We start from the raw sequence: 24,275 nt of genomic DNA, 5'->3' as shown, positions 1-24,275 counted from the left end.
AATCATATACTGAATCTGATTTAACCTCACTTTAGCTTAGTGGGTTTGAGAGCGTCTGCCTAGAGGTAGACTTATAGTAAGGAAATATAGCTTTAGGCTAGCATAGTAGTAGGCTAAGCTCTTAGGCCCGTGTAAATTCAAATTAAAAATAAAATACTGCTAGTTATTAAATAGTTAATCTTGAGTTAATAATTTAAATAACTTTAGGATTTTGGCAGATTGCACACAGCACAGTGCAGTAGTGCATAGTTTTACTTTTTAAGCAGTAGCACTGAAGAGAACTTCCTCTAATTTTTTTGTCTTTAATTCGTTTTTCCTTTTTTTTATTTTTATTTTTTTATTTTATTTTTATAGTTTTTTAAACACTACACTACACTACACTACACTACACTACACTACACACACAACACAAAATTTGAAATGGATCCTCCTTTTGGGACTAAGGAGGGACAAGCTCCATCTACCACCACCACCACCACCACCACCAGCACCACCACCAGCACCACCACCAGTTCTAAGATGCAGCCTTTGCGTCAGTCTAGTCGGCCAAGTAGGCCAAGCTCTCGCTTATCATTTGGGGAAGCATTGCTTGAAGGATCATCAAGTAAAGGAAAGGCACCAAAAGCAGGCAGTAGTAGTGCGGCTAGGCCCACAAGCTCTATGGTTTTTTACGGAAAGCCTAAAGCACCAGAAGCACGTTCAAAGTTAAAGGGTAGCACAAGTAGTACCAGCCCAGTGACTAAAAAGAAGTGCCTTTTGCCCCAAGCAGCATCTTCCCCATCCACCAGCAGCATGCAAGGTACCAAGCAGAGCCAAATTAGCAGCAAGACTCAGAGGGGTCCCAAACCAAAGCGATCTCATTCCTTTGTAGGGAAAACCACCACCACCACCACCCCCACCTCTACCGCCTCTACCACCACTAGTGCTGCGCCTACTGTTCCCACTGGTACCGCCACGCCATGTCCTCCTAGTACCTCTAGCAAGCCACCAAGTCCTTACAAAATTTTTGTAAAGACAGTTAGAGAGAGGGCTACACATAGTGGAACTCCACCTAGCGAGGTAGCAGAGGAGCCTGAGACTGAGAGGCCAAGTGCAGAGTCTATTCTTCCTGCTCGCACTACTACTAGTCACGAGTCTCACGACGATATCAGTCTTAGCTCCAGCCTAGCAGGAATTCCATTCGATCTGGCTAATGAAGAGCTAGACTATGAGCCAGAGGAAGTAGAGGAGATGAGTGGTCAGGAATCAGATTCCTCAGGGAGCAGTGTCCAAATGACTAGTGCACAATTTTCCCCTGAGCCTCCACCTTCTCCGCTACGATCATCACCATCACCACCACCAGCAGCAGCAGCAAAACCTAGCAAATCTAAAGCAATTAGCAGTCCCACTATGGCCAGTACTGTTACCACCAGTCCCACCACCACTAGTTCTGCCTCTGTTCATCCACCCCGAGCAGTAAGAGCAGCACCCAAGGCACACTCCAAGGCTATGCGCGCCCCAATTTGGGAGCACTTTGAAAATGTTGAAGAAGGGCGCTATGGAAAGTGCAAACATTGTGGGAAGCTAATAAGCAGAGGGAAAGTGTCTGGCCATTTTACCAGTGCTAGCATGAAGCATCACCTCAGCACTCAACACAACGCTGTGCTATTGGGGAAAGATGCAGAGGTAAAACTTAGTGCAGGCAGCATAGCTGGTGGCCGTGGAAAAACCCCAACAGCTTCTTCTTCTGAGCCAATAGCAGCAGCAGCAGCAGCAACTAGTGCTGGCAGCCAGAGACCAAGGCAGGTTGGAGCACTGCATGCCCAGCCCACCCTGGAAGAATTTGGGGCATTCCACTCCAAGAGAACGATGCCCAAACAGCAGGCCAATAAAGTAACGCGACTTATTGGTCAGTTCATTGCTGTTGGAGGGGCATCCTTCTCCATGATTGAAGGGGAGCCTTTCAAACAATTGATGGCGGCTGTGGCTCCACAATACACAGTTCCGTCACGTTCCACTTTCAGCAGGAACATTGTCCCCTCGCTGTATCGGTCCTGTGTTGCAGCAGTGAAAGAGGAGCTTTCCAAGGCTGCTGGTCAGTGTGTTCATTTCACTACAGATTTGTGGAGTGCACCTAGCGCCCAGCATGCCTTTCTTTCTTTGACAGCACACTGGTGGCAGCCCGGTGTGTCTAAGGAAGTTGCTGCAGCAGGCTACCGATCATTCCTTCTCCATGCAGAAGTGATGGATGAAAAGCACACTTCCCAAAATATTCTGCATGCGATTAGGAAAATGTTTAGCCTTTGGGTGGGAGCAGAGGCGGGCACCAATGTTGAAGTTGGTTTTGTGGTAACTGACGGAGGTGCCAATATGGTGAAAGCGCTGCGAGATGGTCATATTGTTGGTGTGCGCTGTGCAGCCCACATCATCCATCTTGTAGTGAAGGCAGCAATGTCAGAAGGAACTAATGTGGCAGCAGTAGTTCTGTCCCGCTGCAGAAAGATCGCTGGGCACTTTCACCATAGTGTTAAGGCTAGCCAACTTTTGAGGGAAGAGCAAGAGAGGTCAGGTCTTCCCGTACACTGCCTACGTCAGGATGTCAGTACACGGTGGAACTCCACGTTAGACATGCTAGAGAGGATTTTGGAGCAGCAGAGGGCAATCCATAATCTTGCCTCAGAGCACAATATTGGGATTACCTCTCCATTGAATAGGGAGGATTGGACAGTGATCGCCCAGCTAGTGGCAGTCCTTAAACCATTCAGGGATGCCACAGAAAATTTAAGCTCAAACACTGCCAGTCTGGCCCAGGTAATCCCAGTGTTCTCCCATCTAGGCAGCAAGATGGATGTGTTCCTTGGAAACCGTGAGGCTGTTCAAGGTGGCACTCTACATCCTGACGTAGCAGCCATAGTCAGGAAGCTGAAGGATCTGCTAAAAGTACACCTTCGCAAGCGAATGGAAGAGAGTCCCGAAATGATGCTAGCGTGCCTTTGTGATCCAAGAATTAAGGGAAAGCTAGCTTTGAAATTCAATGTTCTCAGTAGCTACCGGGAGCAATTGGTCAACAAGGTGCGTGACTGGCAGCGTAAAATGGGAATGCTGTCCGAGGAGGGTGAGGTGCAGGAGGAGGAAGAGATGATGTGGTCTGCTACCCCTAGCAGCAGCATCAGCAGCAGTGCCACAAGCAGCACAACACAGCTGAGTGGAGCAGCTGCGTTTTGGGAAGAGGCACTTGGCAGTATAGTTGGACCATCTGACAGAGCTAGCAGCAGAAAGGAGAGTAGTGCTGCTGAAATGGTCAAACTTTACCTCTGTGAAGTTCCTTCTGCTCCTAATGTTGATCCTCTTAGCTACTGGGATGAAAAGAAGAGTGTGTGGCCTGCACTCTCATGGGTTGCGCAGCAGCTTCTATCATGTCCGCCAACCACTGTTCAAAGTGAGCGCGTGTTTTCTATGACTGGAAACATACTGAGTCCACAGCGCTCACGCATGGCACCTCATCTCATGGAGCAGATTGCCTTTCTTAAATTCAATCTGCCCAAATTGGGTTACCCAGCTCTTAGCTTGGAAAGTTAAATTTTTTCTCTCTAATGTTTAAGGTAGTTTCTCCCCCTGGTTGCACTTGCTGCGGTGTGGCAATGCCTGCTACCTCCGCTGGTGTAGCCAATTTACGCTAGGGCCTAGTGTCTGAGCTCTGTAAGTCCGCTCCCAAACGCCTAGGACTGACAGTCTTTGGATGCTTTGCCCTGGGGTGAAACAGGTGAGTGGGTCGTCAATTGCCCACTCATTCACCTTTTTCCGTTTCCAACGCTGCTGCTGGTGGTGGTGCCAGTATCTTTTGCCAGTTCGCTTCCTGGCTGAAATCATGCCTCAGATGTCCCTAATGGAAAGGGTAGTTTCTCCCCCCTGGTTGCACTTGCTGCGGTGTGGCAACGCCTGCTACCTCCGCCGGTGTAGCCAGCTTACGCTAGGGCCTTGTGTCTGAGTTCTGTAGGTCTGCTCCCAAACGCCAAGGACTGACAGTGCTTGGATGCTTTGCCCTGGGGTGAAACAGGTGAGCGGGTCGTCAATTGCCCACTCATTCGCCTTTCCCAATTCTGCTGCTGCTGGTGGTGGTGCCAGTGTCTCTCTTCAATGCCAGTTCGCTTCCTGGCTAGTGTCATGCCTCGAATGTCCCTGATGGTAAGGGTAGTTTCTCCCCCCTGGTTGCACTTGCTGCGGTGTGGCAACGCCTGCTACCTCCGCCGGTGTAGCCAGCTTACGCTAGGGCCTTGTGTCTGAGTTCTGTAGGTCTGCTCCCAAACGCCAAGGACTGACAGTGCTTGGATGCTTTGCCCTGGGGTGAAACAGGTGAGCGGGTCGTCAATTGCCCACTCATTCGCCTTTCCCAATTCTGCTGCTGCTGGTGGTGGTGCCAGTGTCTCTCTTCAATGCCAGTTCGCTTCCTGGCTAGTGTCATGCCTCGAATGTCCCTGATGGTAAGGGTAGTTTCTCCCCCCTGGTTGCACTTGCTGCGGTGTGGCAACGCCTGCTACCTCCGCCGGTGTAGCCAGCTTATGCTAGGGCCTTGTGTCTGAGTTCTGTAGGTCTGCTCCCAAACGCCAAGGACTGACAGTGCTTGGATGCTTTGCCCTGGGGTGAAACAGGTGAGCGGGTCGTCAATTGCCCACTCATTCGCCTTTCCCAATGCTGCTGCTGCTGGTGGTGGTGCCAGTGTCTCTCTTCTCTGCCAGTTCGCTTCCTGGCTAGTGTCATGCCTTAAATGTCCCTAATGGAGAGGGTAGTTTCTCCCCCCTGGTTGCACTTGCTGCGGTGTGGCAACGCCTGCTACCTCCGCCAATGTAGCCAGCTTACGCTAGGGCCTTGTGTCTGAGTTCTGGAAGTCCGCTCCCAAACGCCAAGGACTGACAGTCTTTGGATGCTTTGCCCTGGGGTGAAACAGGTGAGCGGGTCGTCAATTGCCCACTCATTCGCCTTTCCCAATGCTGCTGCTGCTGGTGGTGGTGCCAGTGTCTCTCTTTGCCAGTTCGCTTCCTGGCTAGTGTCATGCCTTAAATGTCCCTAATGGAGAGGGTAGTTTCTCCCCCCTGGTTGCACTTGCTGCGGTGTGGCAACGCCTGCTACCTCCGCCAATGTAGCCAGCTTACGCTAGGGCCTTGTGTCTGAGTTCTGGAAGTCCGCTCCCAAACGCCAAGGACTGACAGTCTTTGGATGCTTTGCCCTGGGGTGAAACAGGTGAGCGGGTCGTCAATTGCCCACTCATTCGCCTTTTCCAATGCTGCTGCTGCTGCTGCTGGTGGTGGTGCCAGTGTCTCTTCTCTGCCAGTTCGCTTCCTGGCTAGTGTCATGCCTCAAATGTCCCTTATGGTAAGGGCAGTTTCTCCCCCCTGGTTGCACTTGCTGCGGTGTGGCAATGCCTGCTACCTCCGCTGGTGTAGCCAATTTACGCTAGGGCCTAGTGTCTGAGCTCTGTAAGTCCGCTCCCAAACGCCAAGGACTGACAGTCTTTGGATGCTTTGCCCTGGGGTGAAACAGGTGAGCGGGTCGTCAATTGCCCACTCATTCGCCTTTTCCAATGCTGCTGCTGCTGCTGCTGGTGGTGGTGCCAGTGTCTCTTCTCTGCCAGTTCGCTTCCTGGCTAGTGTCATGCCTCAAATGTCCCTTATGGTAAGGGCAGTTTCTCCCCCCTGGTTGCACTTGCTGCGGTGTGGCAATGCCTGCTACCTCCGCTGGTGTAGCCAATTTACGCTAGGGCCTAGTGTCTGAGCTCTGTAAGTCCGCTCCCAAACGCCAAGGACTGACAGTCTTTGGATGCTTTGCCCTGGGGTGAAACAGGTGAGCGGGTCGTCAATTGCCCACTCATTCGCCTTTTCCAATGCTGCTGCTGCTGCTGCTGGTGGTGGTGCCAGTGTCTCTTCTCTGCCAGTTCGCTTCCTGGCTAGTGTCATGCCTCAAATGTCCCTTATGGTAAGGGCAGTTTCTCCCCCCTGGTTGCACTTGCTGCGGTGTGGCAATGCCTGCTACCTCCGCCAATGTAGCCAGCTTACGCTAGGGCCTTGTGTCTGAGTTCTGGAAGTCCGCTCCCAAACGCCAAGGACTGACAGTCTTTGGATGCTTTGCCCTGGGGTGAAACAGGTGAGCGGGTCGTCAATTGCCCACTCATTTGCCTTTTCCAATGCTGCTGCTGCTGCTGCTGGTGGTGCCAGCATCTCTTCTCTGCCAGTTCGCTTCCTGGCTAGTGTCATGCCTTAATTGTCCCTTATGGTAAGGGCAGTTTCTCCCCCCTGGTTGCACTTGCTGCGGTGTGGCAACGCCTGCTACCTCCGCCAATGTAGCCAGCTTACGCTAGGGCCTTGTGTCTGAGCTCTGGAAGTCCGCTCCCAAACGCCAAGGACTGACAGTGTTTGGATGCTTTGCTCTGGGGTGAAACAGGTGAGTGGGTCGCCAATTGCCCACTCATTCGCCTTTCCCAATTCTGCTGCTGCTGCTGGTGGTGCCAGTGTCTCTTCGATGCCAGTTCGCTTCCTGGCTAGTGTCATGAATCAAATGTCCCTAATGGTAAGGGCAGTTTCTCCCCCCTGGCTGCCTCTGTTTGCGGTGTGGCAACGCCTGCTACCTCCGCCGGAGTGGCCAGCTTACGCTAGGGCCTTGTGTCTGAGCTCTGGAAGTCTGCTGCCAAACGTCTAAGACTGACAGTGTTTGGGTGCTTTGCCCTGGGGTGAAACAGGTGAGTGGGTCGCCAATTGCCCACTCATTCGCCTTTCCCATTTTTCAATGCTGCTGCTGGTGGTGGTGCCAGCATCTCTTCTCTGCCAGTTCGCTTCCTGGCTAGAGTCATGCCCAAAATGTCCCTAATGGTAAGGGCAGTTTCTCCCCCCTGGCTGCCTCTGTTTGCGGTGTGGCAACGCCTGCTACCTCCGCCGGAGTGGCCAGCTTACGCTAGGGCCTTGTGTCTGAGCTCTGGAAGTCTGCTGCCAAACGTCTAAGACTGACAGTGTTTGGGTGCTTTGCCCTGGGGTGAAACAGGTGAGCGGGTCGCCAATTGCCCACTCATTCGCCTTTTCAATGCTGCTGCTGGTGGTGGTGCCAGCATCTCTTCTCTGCCAGTTCGCTTCCTGGCTAGAGTCATGCCCAAAATGTCCCTAATTGTAAGGGCAGTTTCTCCCCCCTGGCTGCCTCTGTCTGCGGTGTGGCAACGCCTGCTACCTCCGCCGGAGTGGCCAGCTTACGCTAGGGCCTTGTGTCTGAGCTCTGGAAGTCTGCTGCCAAACGTCTAAGACTGACAGTGTTTGGGTGCTTTGCCCTGGGGTGAAACAGGTGAGTGGGTCGCCAATTGCCCACTCATTCGCCTTTTCAATGCTGCTGCTGGTGGTGGTGCCAGCATCTCTTCTCTGCCAGTTCGCTTCCTGGCTAGAGTCATGCCCAAAATGTCCCTAATTGTAAGGGCAGTTTCTCCCCCCTGGCTGCCTCTGTCTGCGGTGTGGCAACGCCTGCTACCTCCGCCGGAGTGGCCAGCTTACGCTAGGGCCTTGTGTCTGAGTTCTGGAAGTCTGCTGCCAAACGTCTAAGACTGACAGTGTTTGGGTGCTTTGCCCTGGGGTGAAACAGGTGAGTGGGTCGCCAATTGCCCACTCATTCGCCTTTCCCATTTTTCAATGCTGCTGCTGGTGGTGGTGCCAGCATCTCTTCTCTGCCAGTTCGCTTCCTGGCTAGAGTCATGCCCAAAATGTCCCTAATGGTAAGGGCAGTTTCTCCCCCCTGGCTGCCTCTGTTTGCGGTGTGGCAACGCCTGCTACCTCCGCCGGAGTGGCCAGCTTACGCTAGGGCCTTGTGTCTGAGCTCTGGAAGTCTGCTGCCAAACGTCTAAGACTGACAGTGTTTGGGTGCTTTGCCCTGGGGTGAAACAGGTGAGCGGGTCGCCAATTGCCCACTCATTCGCCTTTTCAATGCTGCTGCTGGTGGTGGTGCCAGCATCTCTTCTCTGCCAGTTCGCTTCCTGGCTAGAGTCATGCCCAAAATGTCCCTAATTGTAAGGGCAGTTTCTCCCCCCTGGCTGCCTCTGTCTGCGGTGTGGCAACGCCTGCTACCTCCGCCGGAGTGGCCAGCTTACGCTAGGGCCTTGTGTCTGAGCTCTGGAAGTCTGCTGCCAAACGTCTAAGACTGACAGTGTTTGGGTGCTTTGCCCTGGGGTGAAACAGGTGAGTGGGTCGCCAATTGCCCACTCATTCGCCTTTTCAATGCTGCTGCTGGTGGTGGTGCCAGCATCTCTTCTCTGCCAGTTCGCTTCCTGGCTAGAGTCATGCCCAAAATGTCCCTAATTGTAAGGGCAGTTTCTCCCCCCTGGCTGCCTCTGTCTGCGGTGTGGCAACGCCTGCTACCTCCGCCGGAGTGGCCAGCTTACGCTAGGGCCTTGTGTCTGAGTTCTGGAAGTCTGCTGCCAAACGTCTAAGACTGACAGTGTTTGGGTGCTTTGCCCTGGGGTGAAACAGGTGAGTGGGTCGCCAATTGCCCACTCATTCGCCTTTTCAATGCTGCTGCTGGTGGTGGTGCCAGCATCTCTTCTCTGCCAGTTCGCTTCCTGGCTAGAGTCATGCCCAAAATGTCCCTAATTGTAAGGGCAGTTTCTCCCCCCTGGCTGCGTCTGTCTGCGGTGTGGCAACGCCTGCTACCTCCGCCGGAGTGGCCAGCTTACGCTAGGGCCTTGTGTCTGAGTTCTGGAAGTCTGCTGCCAAACGTCTAAGACTGACAGTGTTTGGGTGCTTTGCCCTGGGGTGAAACAGGTGAGTGGGTCGCCAATTGCCCACTCATTCGCCTTTTCAATGCTGCTGCTGGTGGTGGTGCCAGCATCTCTTCTCTGCCAGTTCGCTTCCTGGCTAGAGTCATGCCCAAAATGTCCCTAATGGTAAGGGCAGTTTCTCCCCCCTGGCTGCCTCTGTTTGCGGTGTGGCAACGCCTGCTACCTCCGCCGGAGTGGCCAGCTTACGCTAGGGCCTTGTGTCTGAGCTCTGGAAGTCTGCTGCCAAACGTCTAAGACTGACAGTGTTTGGGTGCTTTGCCCTGGGGTGAAACAGGTGAGCGGGTCGCCAATTGCCCACTCATTTGCCTTTCCCATTTCCTTTTCCATTTCATTATTTTCCTTCTGATACACAACCAACCAAACATAACACACACAATAACACATATAACACATATAACACACAGTGACATCACACATAACACACATACACACACACTTACAATGCACAAAACACAAGGACCTTTTCCTTGTTATTTGCCCTGGCCTTCACTCACTAATAGCATTACATTAACACTATAACTCACACTTCACCCTATAACATTTTTCCATCCACATACCTGCCAACAGACCCAACTTTTTCAGGGACAGTCCTGCTTTTTTCCAGTCCTGTCCCATCTAATTTAGCTAAACTAGGTATGCAAAATGCAAATACACATAGGTAGGTATAGCTCGGTAGGTAACGCTACTATAAACATTTAATAAATATAATCAAGTACTAAATAATAAATCTAACTTTAAAATACATTTAAATAAACCCCTATTTTTTTTTAAAAAAAACATTAAAATTAAATTATTATTATTTAGACATAATCCATCTTTAACCAAACCAGTGCACTGCTACTAATCTTAAACATAACCGTACATTAACCCTAAGCTATTTTTTAGTTCTTGTCCAACATTTTTCCATCAGCATACCTGCCAACACACCCAAGATTTTGGTGGACAGTCCTGCTATTTTCCAGTCCTGTCCAATAAGTAAGTTGGGTTGTTGCAAAGTATGCCATTGTAAATAGGTAGCAAATGTTAGGCATGTAAAGTGGTCCAAAATCAATTTAAAAATGTAAAATATTCCCTATTCTTTTATTAAACATCTATGGACAGTACACCTCGGTATGTGTGTGCAACTCTATTGGTCGTTTCGGCAGGGGGCTCGCCTGCCATCAACGAATGAAGTGCATTCTGCAGTTCTGCAATTCACTCGTTGATGCCAGACCAGCCCCCTGCCGAAACGACCAATAGAGCTGCACACACGTACCTTCACGGCAGCTGCTGCTGCTGTGATGTGTTATTAACCCCGTATTAACCCCTGCTAGGCAACCAGGAGGAAAACGAAGATTAAACGAGCACGAAGAATGTCCGCGAATATTCGCCCGAAGAGAAGACAGGAACGGGCGAATATTCGCGGAATACGAAGATTTTTTTTTCCCCGAAGACGAGCACGAAGACGAACACGAAGAGCCCCCTGGTGCCCAAGTCTAATAGTAATTAGGGTGCCAGTTTTTTTTTGATGCCGTGTTTTACTGTTTCTTAAATATTGCAGTAAAGTGCAACGAAATTTTGTAAAGAACATAAAAAATGCGTACTTTTTAGTAGAGATGATGGATCACATTTAAAGTACTGAAAGGGCTCCACAGGGGGTATAAACTCTTTAACTTGAGGGTAAAAAGATTTTTCACCTTGACTGCCTTTTCAGCTTTAGCTCTAGAAAAATTGACATTTAATTGTCCCGGACTAAATACGGGTCAGGACAAATATATTCCAACCTTAAAGTCTGACCCTGACTTTTGTTTCTGCTCATAGCGAAACTTAACATACTAGAAATTGCCTTTGTTTCAAAATCACTATCTGTTCCGTATGATTTTGATTACCTGACATTTGCAACAATGCACGGTACTTACAACCAGTCATTTTTTTTTAGCCTAAAGGGGTAATCGTGGTCAATTGCTAGTAAAATTAGCTCAAGGACATAAGAGTAAAATTGGCTCTAGGGCCTGACACTGGTTATCAATCAATTACACCCAACAGTGTATTTTACTTTGTAGGTACGTGGGTGTTTTACCGTTAATTTAGCTTTAAAAAAATGTTAAAACCGTTATTGAGCTAAAGTTAAAGTTTCAAAAATATGATATATATATATATATATCTATACAGCAAAAGTAAAACTGTTGTTTTACTTTTGACCAACCATGCAAAATGAGACTTTTTTAAGCCACAAATGCTTATATGAGAAGGGGGTAAATAAACCACAATCTTATTCAAATTGTGCAGCTGTCTGAAGCCGTATTTATCCTTCCCACCTACACGATCCTGTGTGCTTAACCTTCTACTCTATATAACACAAATATTATATAAATCATATTATTAACAATATTTATTTATTCATTTACAAATTTACTGTCCTTTAAACAGAATATACTAACCGATCTGATTATGGAGAAACACAAAGACCATTGTACTATTTGTCAGTTGTTGTGTGCTTTTATTATGTTTTCAGAATGCAGAAGTTATTACTATCTGTTTTATATAGTGCCAAAAACGTGCGCAATTGTTCTACACAAATGTGAATCTTCCAATGTTATAGTGTACGTTTTTTTTACGTGTCTCAAGCACTGCCACCAGACCAGCCTTAAGTGGCCACCAGTCTCACTGTGGCAGTTTGTGGCATCCCTGGATAACGCTAGCCTATCACATGGCAAGATGTGTGTGCTTGTAATCAGAATAGGGCTATGACCACCGAGGTGGCCACCAGAAGACGCCACATTGCCAGCTGCGGAATAAAACTCTCCAAGAACCACTGGTCTCGAGGAACTGAGGGATATGCCCAAAACATAAAATATGGAATATATACCAGGAGAGACAGTTGGTTTAAGTGTATGTTAATTGAAAAATTAACGGTATGTTTCCTAATTTAGAAGGTGGGAGAGGTCTGGAGGTTATGTAGGAATATGGAGTAGAATATACTGTGAATATTGTTAGTCATATGTGTATTTATATGTGATCGTATGAAACCTGTTTGTAGCCTTAGTCACGGTTTTGGCAGAACATCTGAAATCGAGAACCGATTGTACAGAACATTCGGAGAGAGACAGACTATATTGTGACAGTACATCTGATGAAGTGTTATGACATCGCACAAGGTTTAGGACAGCCATATCAATCAATGTACTCGTATAAATGATTTTGCTGTCGTAGCGTCACATTACCCTACTGATGGTATAGGAGACGATGACATACAATATAAACTGCTTTTGGAGATGGAGATTCCTCACGAACCCAAAATAACTCATAAATGGTAGTTTTTTCAAGGATATTTTCCTTGGAAATTTGATTCTGCTTAAATACATGAAACCTTACTGCTGGACTATATTTCAGAAATAAGGAAATAGTAGTATTGTGGAACGCTGGACTGAAATAAATCAATTTCTAAATAATATATTGTTTTTCTTTTCTACTTTACAGTGTTGCATATTCAGTTCATGTCTCTGAGGATTATCCAGGTACAGTGAAACTTTATATATATTTTTTTTGTTAAAAAATACATAAAAAGATGTGTGTCCTTTTGAGATGCTGTGAAATTTACTAGAAGGCAACTTACTCGTGGGCTGCTGGTTCCCGCATGAGGCCAGTGGCTGGAAAGTAAATGGCGACTCCGGGGCTAAATACTCCGGTCTTGAGTTTATATGAGTTTTTCATTTCTTTTTTTTTTCTTTTTTCTTTTAAGTGCATTGGAATTTTCGAGATTTCCCAAAAGATCATGTAAAATAATACTTTGAAAAAGCCGGTTTTGTGCCTTTCTAGCAAATATAGGCATGAGTTGTGTAGCTTGAACTCAAGTTGCAAAAAGTTCCAAGCACATGCGTCAAATCACAAGCGAGACATATGTTAATTCATATATGAGTTTCTTAGTGAGTTGTGACAAGTGATGTCAAGTTATATCAGTTTAGTTAACCCTTAACTGACAAAGTTAAGATTCTAAAATAGAATCTTTGTGAATGACTATTAGTTAACAGTTTAGTTTATTACATAAGGGTTAACATTTATAAATGTTCCCAGTATGCTCATTGGCTTCCTTAGGGTCCATGCTTTCTAATGGTATAGAAGTGTCCATCTTCAAGGGTTATTAAAAGCTACATGAGCTGAATCAGTCGTAAGTGTCTGGGGTATGGTAGAAGACATGTATGCATCGGTAATCTTATTTACGGTAATACAGTCATTTAGTAAGGCTTTTCCATCCTTGTGCCCATATCTGTGGGATTTCAAACTTATTAAAGGGCAATAAGGCTGGTGCATCATATGTTTAAGGAATGTTTAAGGAATTACCATCAATTGGGCCACCAAGTATTTACATTTATAAGATTTTATTTTCAGAAATCCTTATAATTGTCTAACGGAAATTTGAAATCCATGTCTACAGATAACACTTATGTATCAAGTTCTGAAAATGAAGAAGATGTGTTAGTAACAACAGAACCAATCCCTGTCATTTTTCATAGAATTAATGGTAAGTTGAGAATACAAGATAAATAATATCACTGTCAATTTGATTTCCTTTCAAGGAAATAGTATCTGTTAGTGTTCTTTTAGTGAAATGTTAATAGGGGTCCTGTGGATATCAGACTGGTGTATGAAAAATATAATTTTCTTATGTGTTTTTTTTTTTAATTTGTAATTATTTATTCATGCAAGGACATCCACATTGTGATTCAACTTGTAGGTTTGAAACTCAACATTTACAGTTACATGCACTTGCAATCAAGTCATTTATTAGTGTTAGCATGTGAGGGCATGCGACTAACGTTGAGTTAAACCTTATCTGACCCGACAACTTCTTGGTGAAGGGACCCATGAGAGATGTCTATAAGTTAATTGGTTTTGCCCTCAAGATTGCAACTTAGGCTACATATTGATCAGTATGAAACGACCTCACCTACAGTAAATGACGCAATGTTACTCAGAATTCTAGCACATCTTAAATTGATGTAAGAATTTCTAGACAAAGGTTAAACAAACACATAGCACATATAAAGAGGAGTCTAAAAACAGTTTAACACCGACAATTCAACCCTTTCTAAGTCATTACACTATAAACCAGCATTTTAAACTGCATTTTCCCAGTGCGTTCCCACGGTGTTTGAATCAGTTACCCCATGGTAATTTCTGGCAATTGTACCAAGGTTCAATTGAACTTACCACATCAAAGTGATTTAATTGAACAGCTGGCTACAAATGTAACAATTTTAAGGAAAGAGAGTTTTTCCCAGTTAGCAGCATTTACTTGCCTGGCTTCATGCTAGAAATCTTTCATTAGTGAAAACCTACTGTACATATCTCCAAAATATTCCATTTGCAAATGTAAGTTACGTTAGGTTTGTTGTTGCTTTCTTTAAAGAGACAGTTTACTGTCTCTAACAGCCTTACCAAAGAAGAATGCATATTAAAGTACTTTATTAGTACTTTAATATATTTTCTCCAGAAACGAAGAGAAAAAAATGTACCTGGGGTAGAAGCTGCAGCTCTGTAGAATCCTCCAATGGATTTGCAAAGGGGACACCGTGAAAATTTAAAGGGACCACACATTTATATTTGATGTGCACATGATGGCTCCAGTGTGCTTTTAATGTTTGCATTATTTCTTATATGATTTACTTTTAGTGGGAATTGCAAGTTAAACTAACTACAGTCCTCTTGTCATTTTGTTTAGCTACTTGCAGCTCCTACCCTGCTGGATCTTGGCGGTTGATTGTAAATCTGTGACATCTTCTTTTTTATTAATTAATTAAGCAAATAGAAATAGTAGCATTAGAGAAGCTGGAGCCTTCAGTCAAAGGTGATACCTTTTATTGAGCCAACATATGTTATTAAAAGCTCTGAGGTCCTAAAAGCATACGGGACGCTACATTTCTATGTTGGCTCAGTAAAATGTATCACATTCAGATAAAACTTTGCTTTTTGTAACTTGCAACACGAACCTGCAGAATTAAATCAGAACATTAAAAAAAAGTAGGCAAGCAATATGCCGAACAAAAAAACAAACGACATTGACATTTATTCCTTCTCAACATGTTGTTTTGCCTAAGGGTGAAATAAAGTGTTCTAGATGTGGGGAGGGTGCTGCACGTCCTTGTGGTTAAGTAAACCTAGGACATCCTCCTGGGCACTGTTTAAACAATATAAGTAGGAACATTAGTTCTGTTATTCTGCACAAATATAATCTAATTGTGTAAGCTTGTTCTACAGTAATATTATTTCTGTACCTAAAGATGCTGTTGTTGTTTTTTTTTAAATTTAATTCTGTTTTTTTTTTTAATGCACTGCGGAAACTCTTGAATTGTTGAGATACCAAAAGTCTAAACCTTTGGCAAACTTTGTTTCCAGAGTTGAGAAAGTCCAACGATGTCAGCAACTGCTTATCCATAAAGTCAAAACTGCAGAAAGAGAATGGAGAGGTAATGTATGGTAACATATCTCAAACAGAAACTGTCACCCTAACAGCTTAAACTAATTATTATTATTATGACTACCTTTTTTGGGGTTTCTCAATGTAATTGGCCTGAATATATTTTAAAGGTTCCCCTCATGACACCTGAGACTGGTGGCAGCCTGTGGCAGAGCCAGCATTATCTAATCAATATCCCTACTCGTTATAGAAGCTAGGGCAGGGGTATGATAATAGAGAAAAATATTCATGTAGGCCCTAAGAAATGGAGGTTAAGATACACATCTACACATACAAAGTGGCCTTTTAATAGGTATGTGTTCCTTATTCTAATATGTATGGATCCATTGGATGGATTAATTTAACGTATAGAAGGACAGATCCGCTTTACTTTCAGGTTATAGCTTAAATGTTATAAAGCTGTTCACGTAGGTATATGTGTGGGTACCAAAGTATATCCTCTGCATCAATCTTACTGATGTCCTTAGTTCTTCATTAAAGGGGTAGTCTAGTCTTGTTAATCAGTGAATGCATTATTTTTTATTATAGTTATTTTATTGTACGGCACTGCAGGATAAAACAATAAATAATGATAATAATAATAATAATAGTTATAAAATGACACTTCTGTCCGTGTATTTAAGTACACTTCCTGCACATGTGCTTTCCTCATCCCACTGATGACAAGGAAACCGAGCTGCTATTACAAAATGAATATAAGCATGTAAGCATGATGAACGGTGCGTGAATGGAATGTAACGTTAGAGAGCAGCCGCCATGCCATTTATTAAATCAAAATCGTATTTAAATCCACCACTGAATACCCTCTATCAATTGTGTTATTTTTATATATATATGGTCCATTCCTAAAACATACATTTACTTTCCTTCATTTCCAATGATCGCTCACTGCAGATTGTTCATAATTGCATATTTTCTAGGAGGGATCCCACAATATTTTTTTCACACCGGACATGCGCCTTTATGAATTGAGGCCTACTTTGTAAGCATGTGTAGGACGGCCTGTTCAAGGTCTCCAACAAATCAGTGGATACAAATTCATTAATAAAAAACAAAAGAGAAAAACTGGCTTAAAGAGACTTCTGCTTCAAGCCAATTTGGAATGTGACAATATTTGAAACTATCCATGAAATGCTCAGGTGCAGCACGGCAGGCCCGGGAACATGCTTTGTACATGCTTGTGTGCAGGCGAGCCTGTCACTGTGGCGTCACTCATGCAGAGAATGATTTCCCGTCACATCGTGTTAACCACACATGTATCTGTTTTTAGAAACCACGCTGGAAACCTTCAGAGACAGGAAGGTTTGCACATACATATCTATGCATTAAGTGTGCGGATGTTACAGGCGCCCTGAATTCAGTAACCAGTGATTTCTTTGTATTAAATTCAGAACTCTAGTACTTGCTGTTCGATATTAGCCTGTATAGTACGATTGTAGCAAAGCATGCTGGGACACAAAATTAATTGGGTCAAAAATCAACGTACAAGATATTCAGATTGATTCATTTTAAGGTAGCGTGCCATCTATTAAAGAAAAAAAAGTTTGAGTGTTAAAAGACAGAAGTGAGGCAGTCATGGTCAGTTATGTCTGTCTTCAAGCTTCACAATTACATGAAATCCACTGTTGCTCTTTTAACCATTTTTTCCTGTTTTTATGGTCTCGTTCTTAGCTACTGAAGTGTGACACAAGTATCTTTCTTCTGCTCACAATATAATTTTTAAAGATTTATCGTGAATGTCCAGATGACCATCTATGTCATCCCCATCGAACCGCTGACCTGTGTGCTTCCTAATGGGGCAAATTAATTCACGGTCGCTAATAAAAACGCAGACGAGGGTCAGCTGGATTTTGAATAAGCCACAGTATTTATTCAAAACTGCAACACGAGTACAACTTTTATTAATAACGTAAACCTCAACATAAATCAAAAATGCCTAATTTAACATCCTGTCTATAAAAGTGCATCTTATAATAATAAAACATTTAAATGGGTCCCGTCGCAGAAGCTCTGGGAATATTTAATCAAGTTTAAATTGCCCTGGCTACAATAAAAACCCTAATGTGCTGGGTTGGAAATGTTTTTTTTCAGTTGGTAATGACCAAAGAGATAACATCTAGCCATCTCGAAATTGTAGTTAAGGGTTGAAAGTACCTGAACAAATTAAGCCCCTAATCTTAAATCCTTCCAAAAAAATGGACCCTTGGACAAGAACATAAACAATTAACTTTGAAAACCAGCATAATCAAAGTTGGGTGACTATAATCTGTTGACAATGCAGCTAAAAGAGAGCCTAATACTAAGCCATTCGCTAACACATAAAGTTATGCCCTGGACACCTATGGGTAGGGGTCTTGGCACATATACACATTGTGACAAACCCTATAGCATGAGGGCTATACATGTCACTTTTAGGGGTCCTAAGCACAGTCCTCTAGGAAAATCAGAGTCAGGAACAGGTTTATTTTAACCGCTTAAACCCCAAAAACCAAATCATAAAAAGAAAACCTAGCTCCCAATTGGAGCCCTCTCTAACTGAACTATACTGGTCCAGACTGACCAGCCTAATCACCCACTAACTCAACCTCCCAGCCAGATCCAGCTATGCCAGGCTCTGGAAAACCTCCCCCAGACAGCACACTCAGGTACAGGCAGGTATTGCCTAACTTGGCTCAGGGATGGTCTTCTTGTGCAGGGCCTCTCCTTGCCCTGGGAGCTCAGGGAACTTCCTCTTCCCCCAACAGTCTCCCTGAGTATCAGGCTCCAGGGGTTTTAATGCCCAGCACCTGTGCCTGATGCCGGCCTCATAGAAATCCCGGACCGGATCCCGCGGACTTCTTGCCTTCTGGAAAACCCAGCATGGAATTTCCACAGCATGGGGAAACGGAGCATTGGCCCACCCTGCTCTCCAATTGCTCCACCCCAGGGACCCATATTTACATTCTGGATAGCACCTGTACCCAAATGCCAAAATAAGCATCTCCCTGGGGTTTACACTGTCACAACATATACTCAAACACATAGATGCTTCGAGTAATCCATCTAACCCTACTCCTTAAATAACCATGTACTGTTTTCCCCTAAAACTTAATTTCAAGCCGTCCATAAGGCTATAATAATAATCATTTCTCTTAAAAAGGAATTAATGTGAGGCTTTTTCGGGCCATGTGTATTAAATGCCTGTTGGTACGGACGCTGTAGGATTTTTTTACATTCATGTTTTGTTTTACGTTGGAAACACAAGAGACAGAAGATAATTTGTATTGCCGAAGCACTACACCTGAGCAAATGTGACATTTCCAGGGCAGAGAACAAAAAAAGCCAATTGAACACATAAATAAACAATGAACATGGACTATGTTGACTATTTGTAAAAGCCTATCAATTATGTATTGTCATCATTTTTAAATGTATCAAACATCGATTACAGTAAAACTCATCTAGTTGGCATTTCTCTAAGTCATCAACAACCCATTCCCACCTCCTTCCTTTTACCATTTGTATTGCTTTTTCATGCTTACTCAAACATGACTGCAAATTTGTTTAGCGCCTTCAAAACCCTTTAGCCGTTTGAAAGCCACAGAGGTATATAACACAAATAACAAGCCTTGTGAAATATAAGCCTCCCCAGTGCTATGCAGGGTTTGGAAACTAGCCATGGCCGACATCGGCCGACACAGACCAAAAGCAAAATGATTTACCTATAACTATTTCTAACACCCAGTGTCCCATATGGACAACAGGGCATGAGTAATGTAATGATTTCATTATACCCGAGCATCCCAATTGGTGGTTTTCTTATTGATATATCATAATTGAAATCCCTTCTTAAAAGGGAAGGCCCATGGACAAAAAACCTCTTCAACTTGAGTATTAAATCCAGTGCTGTACACAGTAATGTAGGCTGGAATTGACAAAAAAACCCTGGTTTAATCCCATTTTGTTACAATAAACTTGGGTGAGTTTCCCTGCTTAATCACCACACTGAGCTAATTCTTTATGGCAATGCTACTGAAGTCTGTTCCTCCATAGACGCTCTGTACTCAGAGTGTCTATCTGGGTTATTAACAATGAGCCATTCTATTGTTTACCACTGGGAGTAAAATAAGGAGCCAGGGTGTCTAGTAGATTGCGTTTACAGATCTAGAACATATGACAGACATGAATCTGTCTAAAAAAAAAATCATACTACGCAACTACTAAAAAATAGCACAATTCTTTGGAAAATGTATTTTTAATCCGATACTAAAAAAAAAAGGGAGTTCCCCTTTAAATTCAGGTATCATAATTCAGAATATGTTTTTATCGTTTTGGCATGAAAGTTCAGCGTGCAAATGTATTTTTCGGGGAGCAAACTTACGTGAGTTGACTTTTCTCGCATGCACTCAAGTGCATAAGAGTCGAGGTATTGTGGGTTGAAATAAACATGCTTGCTTGTAACTTGGAAGTTAGTTCAGTGGGAGTTCTTGTTGATCCGAGGGTTACTTTTCATAGCGTGAATTTTCTTATTCCTTTTTTATACAGTATTTCCTATTAAAACCACCGCCGCCGCCTGACATGCATATTTAAGTGGCAAATCACTGTCTAATATGGTGTTAAAGCATTTGGTCCTTGCATGGGGAGATTCCAGCTCAATTCTTTTTAATATTTCATGCGAATGAAATTGAAATCTTCCCGAGGAAGGTGAAGGCTGCATACTGAATAGGATCCTATGAGTGAGCGCTTTAATTACTCCGGCTAGCACGCTTTATCAGTAGGGAATAGCCCCATTATGTCTCAACTTAAGTATAGAGCTGCAAGAAAGATAGCCGAGTTGGCATTTGACTGATTAAAATTGTGCTTGTACCGTTGCATGCTTTTCGTAGCCTTCTCATCTAATGGCTTCATTATGCAGGTTCTGCTAATGAAAGCTGGAGGTTGTTAGAATTCGCTGATTAACAGTCCAGTGAATGCACATTCATCTATCTGTCTCATATATTTATGAAATGTTAACGATAGAACTGATTCCAGTATTCTACATTTGTCCGATACTCAGTCATCACACATTCTTTTATATGGGTTGTTCATTTCTACTGGATGTAAAAAATTCCCAATCAAATACGGCAATAAAACCATAGAATGATAATCATTGCTATTTTTTCATAGTCAGACAGGAAAGTCCAACACATATATGGAACCGCACCATTATCAACTTATGAGGCTCCTAACTATAATAAAAAAACAAACTTCATGTAGTGTTGATTTTAGTGTTCTAGGTATATCTAGGAACTATGAACTGGCCTTGAGGGATACGGGGTGTTACAATCGGTGGAATCATTTAAAGTCACACACAATAACAGACTGGTACAAAGGAGAAGAGGACCTTGCTCTTGTGGGCTTACAATCTAGTCGGTGTTTTTTTGTCTTGTGGTTTGCTATCGTTTTTGACCATGAATCTTGGAAGTTGGAAAACTGTTCTAACTCAGGTTTAGGACATGTAGTCAGCATGGAGGTTAATAAATCCCAGACTCAATTCAACTGTGATGCGGTCAAGTTGATGCAAGTCAAGTTTCTGTTGAGTGTGTAGTCAGTTGGCAGTGCTAAATGCTCAGGTTGGACTTTTAGTTGAACTAAACATGCAACTTGCAGTATCATTAACCCCTGAGTTGCAGTGAGAGACTTTTAGTCCAACCAGGGATTGCCCTACTGTGGGTAGAAGTGTCACTAAGTGAGGGGTGGCATTCGAGGCAGACTTCTATCTAACTCCATCAATCAGTCCCACGTCCAACAGTATGCATGGAGAGACTGACCGATAGAGGTAAGCATGGCCCCAGCAAAGCCATTTCATTGGCACTGAGTCTGTGCCAGATATAACCTAATTTCCCAGCGCTCAGGTGTAGAAAGTGTGTGAAGACTGCAAAGGGTGCAGTAGAGCTGTCAATGGCCAGTGGACTGATCCCGCTTTAGCCAACGAAGGAAGGGGTGTGTGTTTGTGTGAGTATGTTAGTGTGTGTAAGTATTTTAGTATGTAAATTACTGAACACCAGTCCCAGAAAAGTATATGTGCTGTAACATAATAGGAAGAGGGCTTTGGGAATGGGAGCTTTGGGAATGTCCTTTTCTGCTGTAAACTTGCCCTGATTGGCAACGCGATCTATGGTGCTTTGACCCAAATGGCAATGATGGTTAAAGGGTTATACAAATATGTATTTGTTCCATTGGAGTCACTTTGCCTCTCCCTGCCATGTCTTTATTTTTTTTGCATTGTCTTTGCATCTTGACAAGCATACCTAAAACACTATAGTTATAATCTATTTATTGACCAACGTCAATTAGAAGTGTTTGAAAACACCGGCAAGATTTCAGCCTTCTAGGGCTAAGTTGGAAAACACTGACCAAAAATGATTGAAGCGTGACATTTTAGACAAAATGAAGTGATTGTTTCTTACTGTTTGTCAGGAATCCAGACACAGCAGCGCAGTGGAAGAAGATTCTGAAGGGGACAATGACTCTGAAGAATTTTATTACGGAGGGCAGGTGAGGATTGCATTTCTGTGTGCAACACAGAGGTTTGCACTGCCGTTACCACCACATGGCGTGAAAGTCTGCATATGTACAAGAGTTTGTAATTCACACCTTTATGATATTTGCTCATTCATTTTCTGAAATATAATTTTGCACATATGGCTCAATTACTTTCCCAAAGTCATCCAGGTTTAAAATTCATATGAATGGATTCCAGTAGGATTCTTTATGGCAAAGTTCTTAATGCTTCTCACTGATCTATGCAGACAGCAGATGTCTGTTAGCGTCTGCTGCGCTTTACATGTCTCTGGGTCTTCATTTTATTTGTTTTTCATGTTTTAGTTCAGACTCGTAAAATGATGCTGTATCTGTATCCTTGACAAACACATTTGGTGAACTGATATGCAGCAAAATACACTTTTTTCTTCTTTTGTGCTTTGTCCCATTTTCTTTCAGTTGGCATTTGACTGTATGACTTGTATGCCTTTCCTTTTGATATATATTTAATGAATGATATTTACATTTAGACAAATGATAGTGGAGTGGGCTGTACAAATAAGATTTGCACAATTGTAAATTAGACAGCAAAAGGGTTTAATAGTTAAATATGTTTTGCATTCTCGAATCATAGCTGGAATTATAAGACTTTACATGCGCATAGGGTGCCATATTGTCGGGGGTGCAGGGGAAGACAGGTAGACCTGGCCCATCACGCCTATTCTCTGGCCACTAATGCTTATGTTTCACCAGACTCTGGATACTGTTTTTTTTAAAGAGCGTTTGCAGAAGACAATGTCAAATCATTACAATATAATGATTTTTTTTCTGGTACCCATTTCACATTTATATGTCCTTGCGTTGGCTTATTCTACATTATTTTTTTGTAATAAAAATTGTATAGGCTGCATAGGGTTAAATAACTTATGCACTTCTCACCACATGCATTATTTAGTTTGTATTTTTAAAATTAGAATAAAAGCTTTATGTTCCATATGCTTTCGCATACCTTTATTCACTTTAAAATGAATTCCCGTGCCGATCCACTTGAAAAGTCTAAATTATTAATATAGGGACATAAACCACTGTATGGTACACTGTCAAGTTTTAACTATTAATTATTGAGGCAGAAATATTATTTTATAAGAGCGGAGACGGTATCCTAGCTACAGAGAGATTGTAAAATGATGTAGGGGTTCTACATTAAAAAGTTTAAATAATAATACAATAACTGGTATTTTTTTTTTTTTTAGTCAAAATTCACATTAAGGGATGGTGAGAAAAAAAAGCAATTTTTTTCTAAGGCAACAATATATTTCTGAGATAAGTATTAAACTGTAGACAAAGGAATACTGAACTGCTTAATAATATAAGCTGAAAGGTCATCATCAAAGCTTTTAGTAAAATGTGTGGCACCAGGTGACGTAACTAGCATACAAAAGACCCCCAAAGGATATCAAAAATCAAACTTAACTTTTACTAAATCATTAAACTGAAAACACCTATGGGAAAATAGTTGCCATGGCTAATGCAACAGTATCTATATTGTATCACTGCAACAAAACTAGTGGGGAAATTGCGGTCCCTATCAAAGGGACAAATTCTAAATATTATTCAATTCAAACCTCCCTAATCTGCATTCACATAACATATTTCAAATGAAAACCTGTCCCAGTAGACAGACAGAAATAGTGAAAGACTCTCGATGCGCGGTCAGCAGGGTAGATCTGGCACGTAAGGGCCCCAAAACGTAAAAACCAATGGGTGGGACCTGATTGGACAGTATAGGAGGGGATCCACACGGTACTGAGTTGCCATAGTTACCACTCTGGTGTCTTTGTATTTGCGCTTCCGAGAGCTTTCGGATGTTTCTCCAGGACTCTGAGGAATTTCATGCTGAACATCTTAACAATAGGCGAGAGATAACTCATTATTAGTATCAATAAATTATTCATAGATTAGGTTTGTGCTTTCAAAGCCTACTCGTTTATATTCATCTCATAACATATGCTTGCCGTGCGAAATAACGACCACTTTCTTCAAATAGGAACCGATTGGACGGCACAATAATTCGGGGCATCGGGATCTGCTCTACACAATATTCCTTGTTATGGGTAATTACACATTGAGAAATAATGAATTTCCCAATTTGTAATTACCCATTACGAGGACCATTAAAATAAATTCTACTTGCAGAGTATAAAATGTATGGTTAGCTAATGTTTTCTGTATTGATTTAGTTAACCAGAAATGAACTTCATCAAGAACACAATCAATACAATATTGTATATGTTTTGTTGCACATGGAACAATGCTTCCTATAATTCACACCAAAGCTAAAATCACGCTAAACCGTGGAGGTGTCCTTCATGCCAGCTTCTTTGTTAATGTTGCCTATGCCCTGGCAGCTATTCTGGCTAATTCTCGTTGGTTGGGATTCCCGACAGCTTTGCATCCAGTGTACACCGTCATACCTGTACCCAGATAACCGTAAGAGATGGTTCACTTCGCCAAGTTAGTTAATTGAAGTCTTGTTCA

The 24,275-nt window shown here is 43.4% G+C and overlaps 1 protein-coding gene across 1 annotated transcript in view; it reads left to right on the top strand.

The window, feature by feature from the left end:
• PARP8 (poly(ADP-ribose) polymerase family member 8) overlaps window positions 1-24,275 on the top strand; it is a 91,507-nt gene that overhangs the window by 27,946 nt on the left and 39,286 nt on the right. Inside the window, exons 3-6 of the mRNA XM_053448074.1 lie at window positions 12,239-12,276; window positions 13,194-13,280; window positions 15,155-15,225; window positions 21,675-21,752. Of these exons, the coding sequence (XP_053304049.1) occupies window positions 12,239-12,276; window positions 13,194-13,280; window positions 15,155-15,225; window positions 21,675-21,752 (274 nt within the window). The remainder of the gene's footprint in view (window positions 1-12,238; window positions 12,277-13,193; window positions 13,281-15,154; window positions 15,226-21,674; window positions 21,753-24,275) is intronic.

This window comes from Spea bombifrons, chromosome 1, assembly GCF_027358695.1.
Source record: "Spea bombifrons isolate aSpeBom1 chromosome 1, aSpeBom1.2.pri, whole genome shotgun sequence".
Taxonomy (NCBI): domain Eukaryota; kingdom Metazoa; phylum Chordata; class Amphibia; order Anura; family Pelobatidae; genus Spea; species Spea bombifrons.
This window is presented reverse-complemented; position numbering and strand designations above follow the sequence as displayed.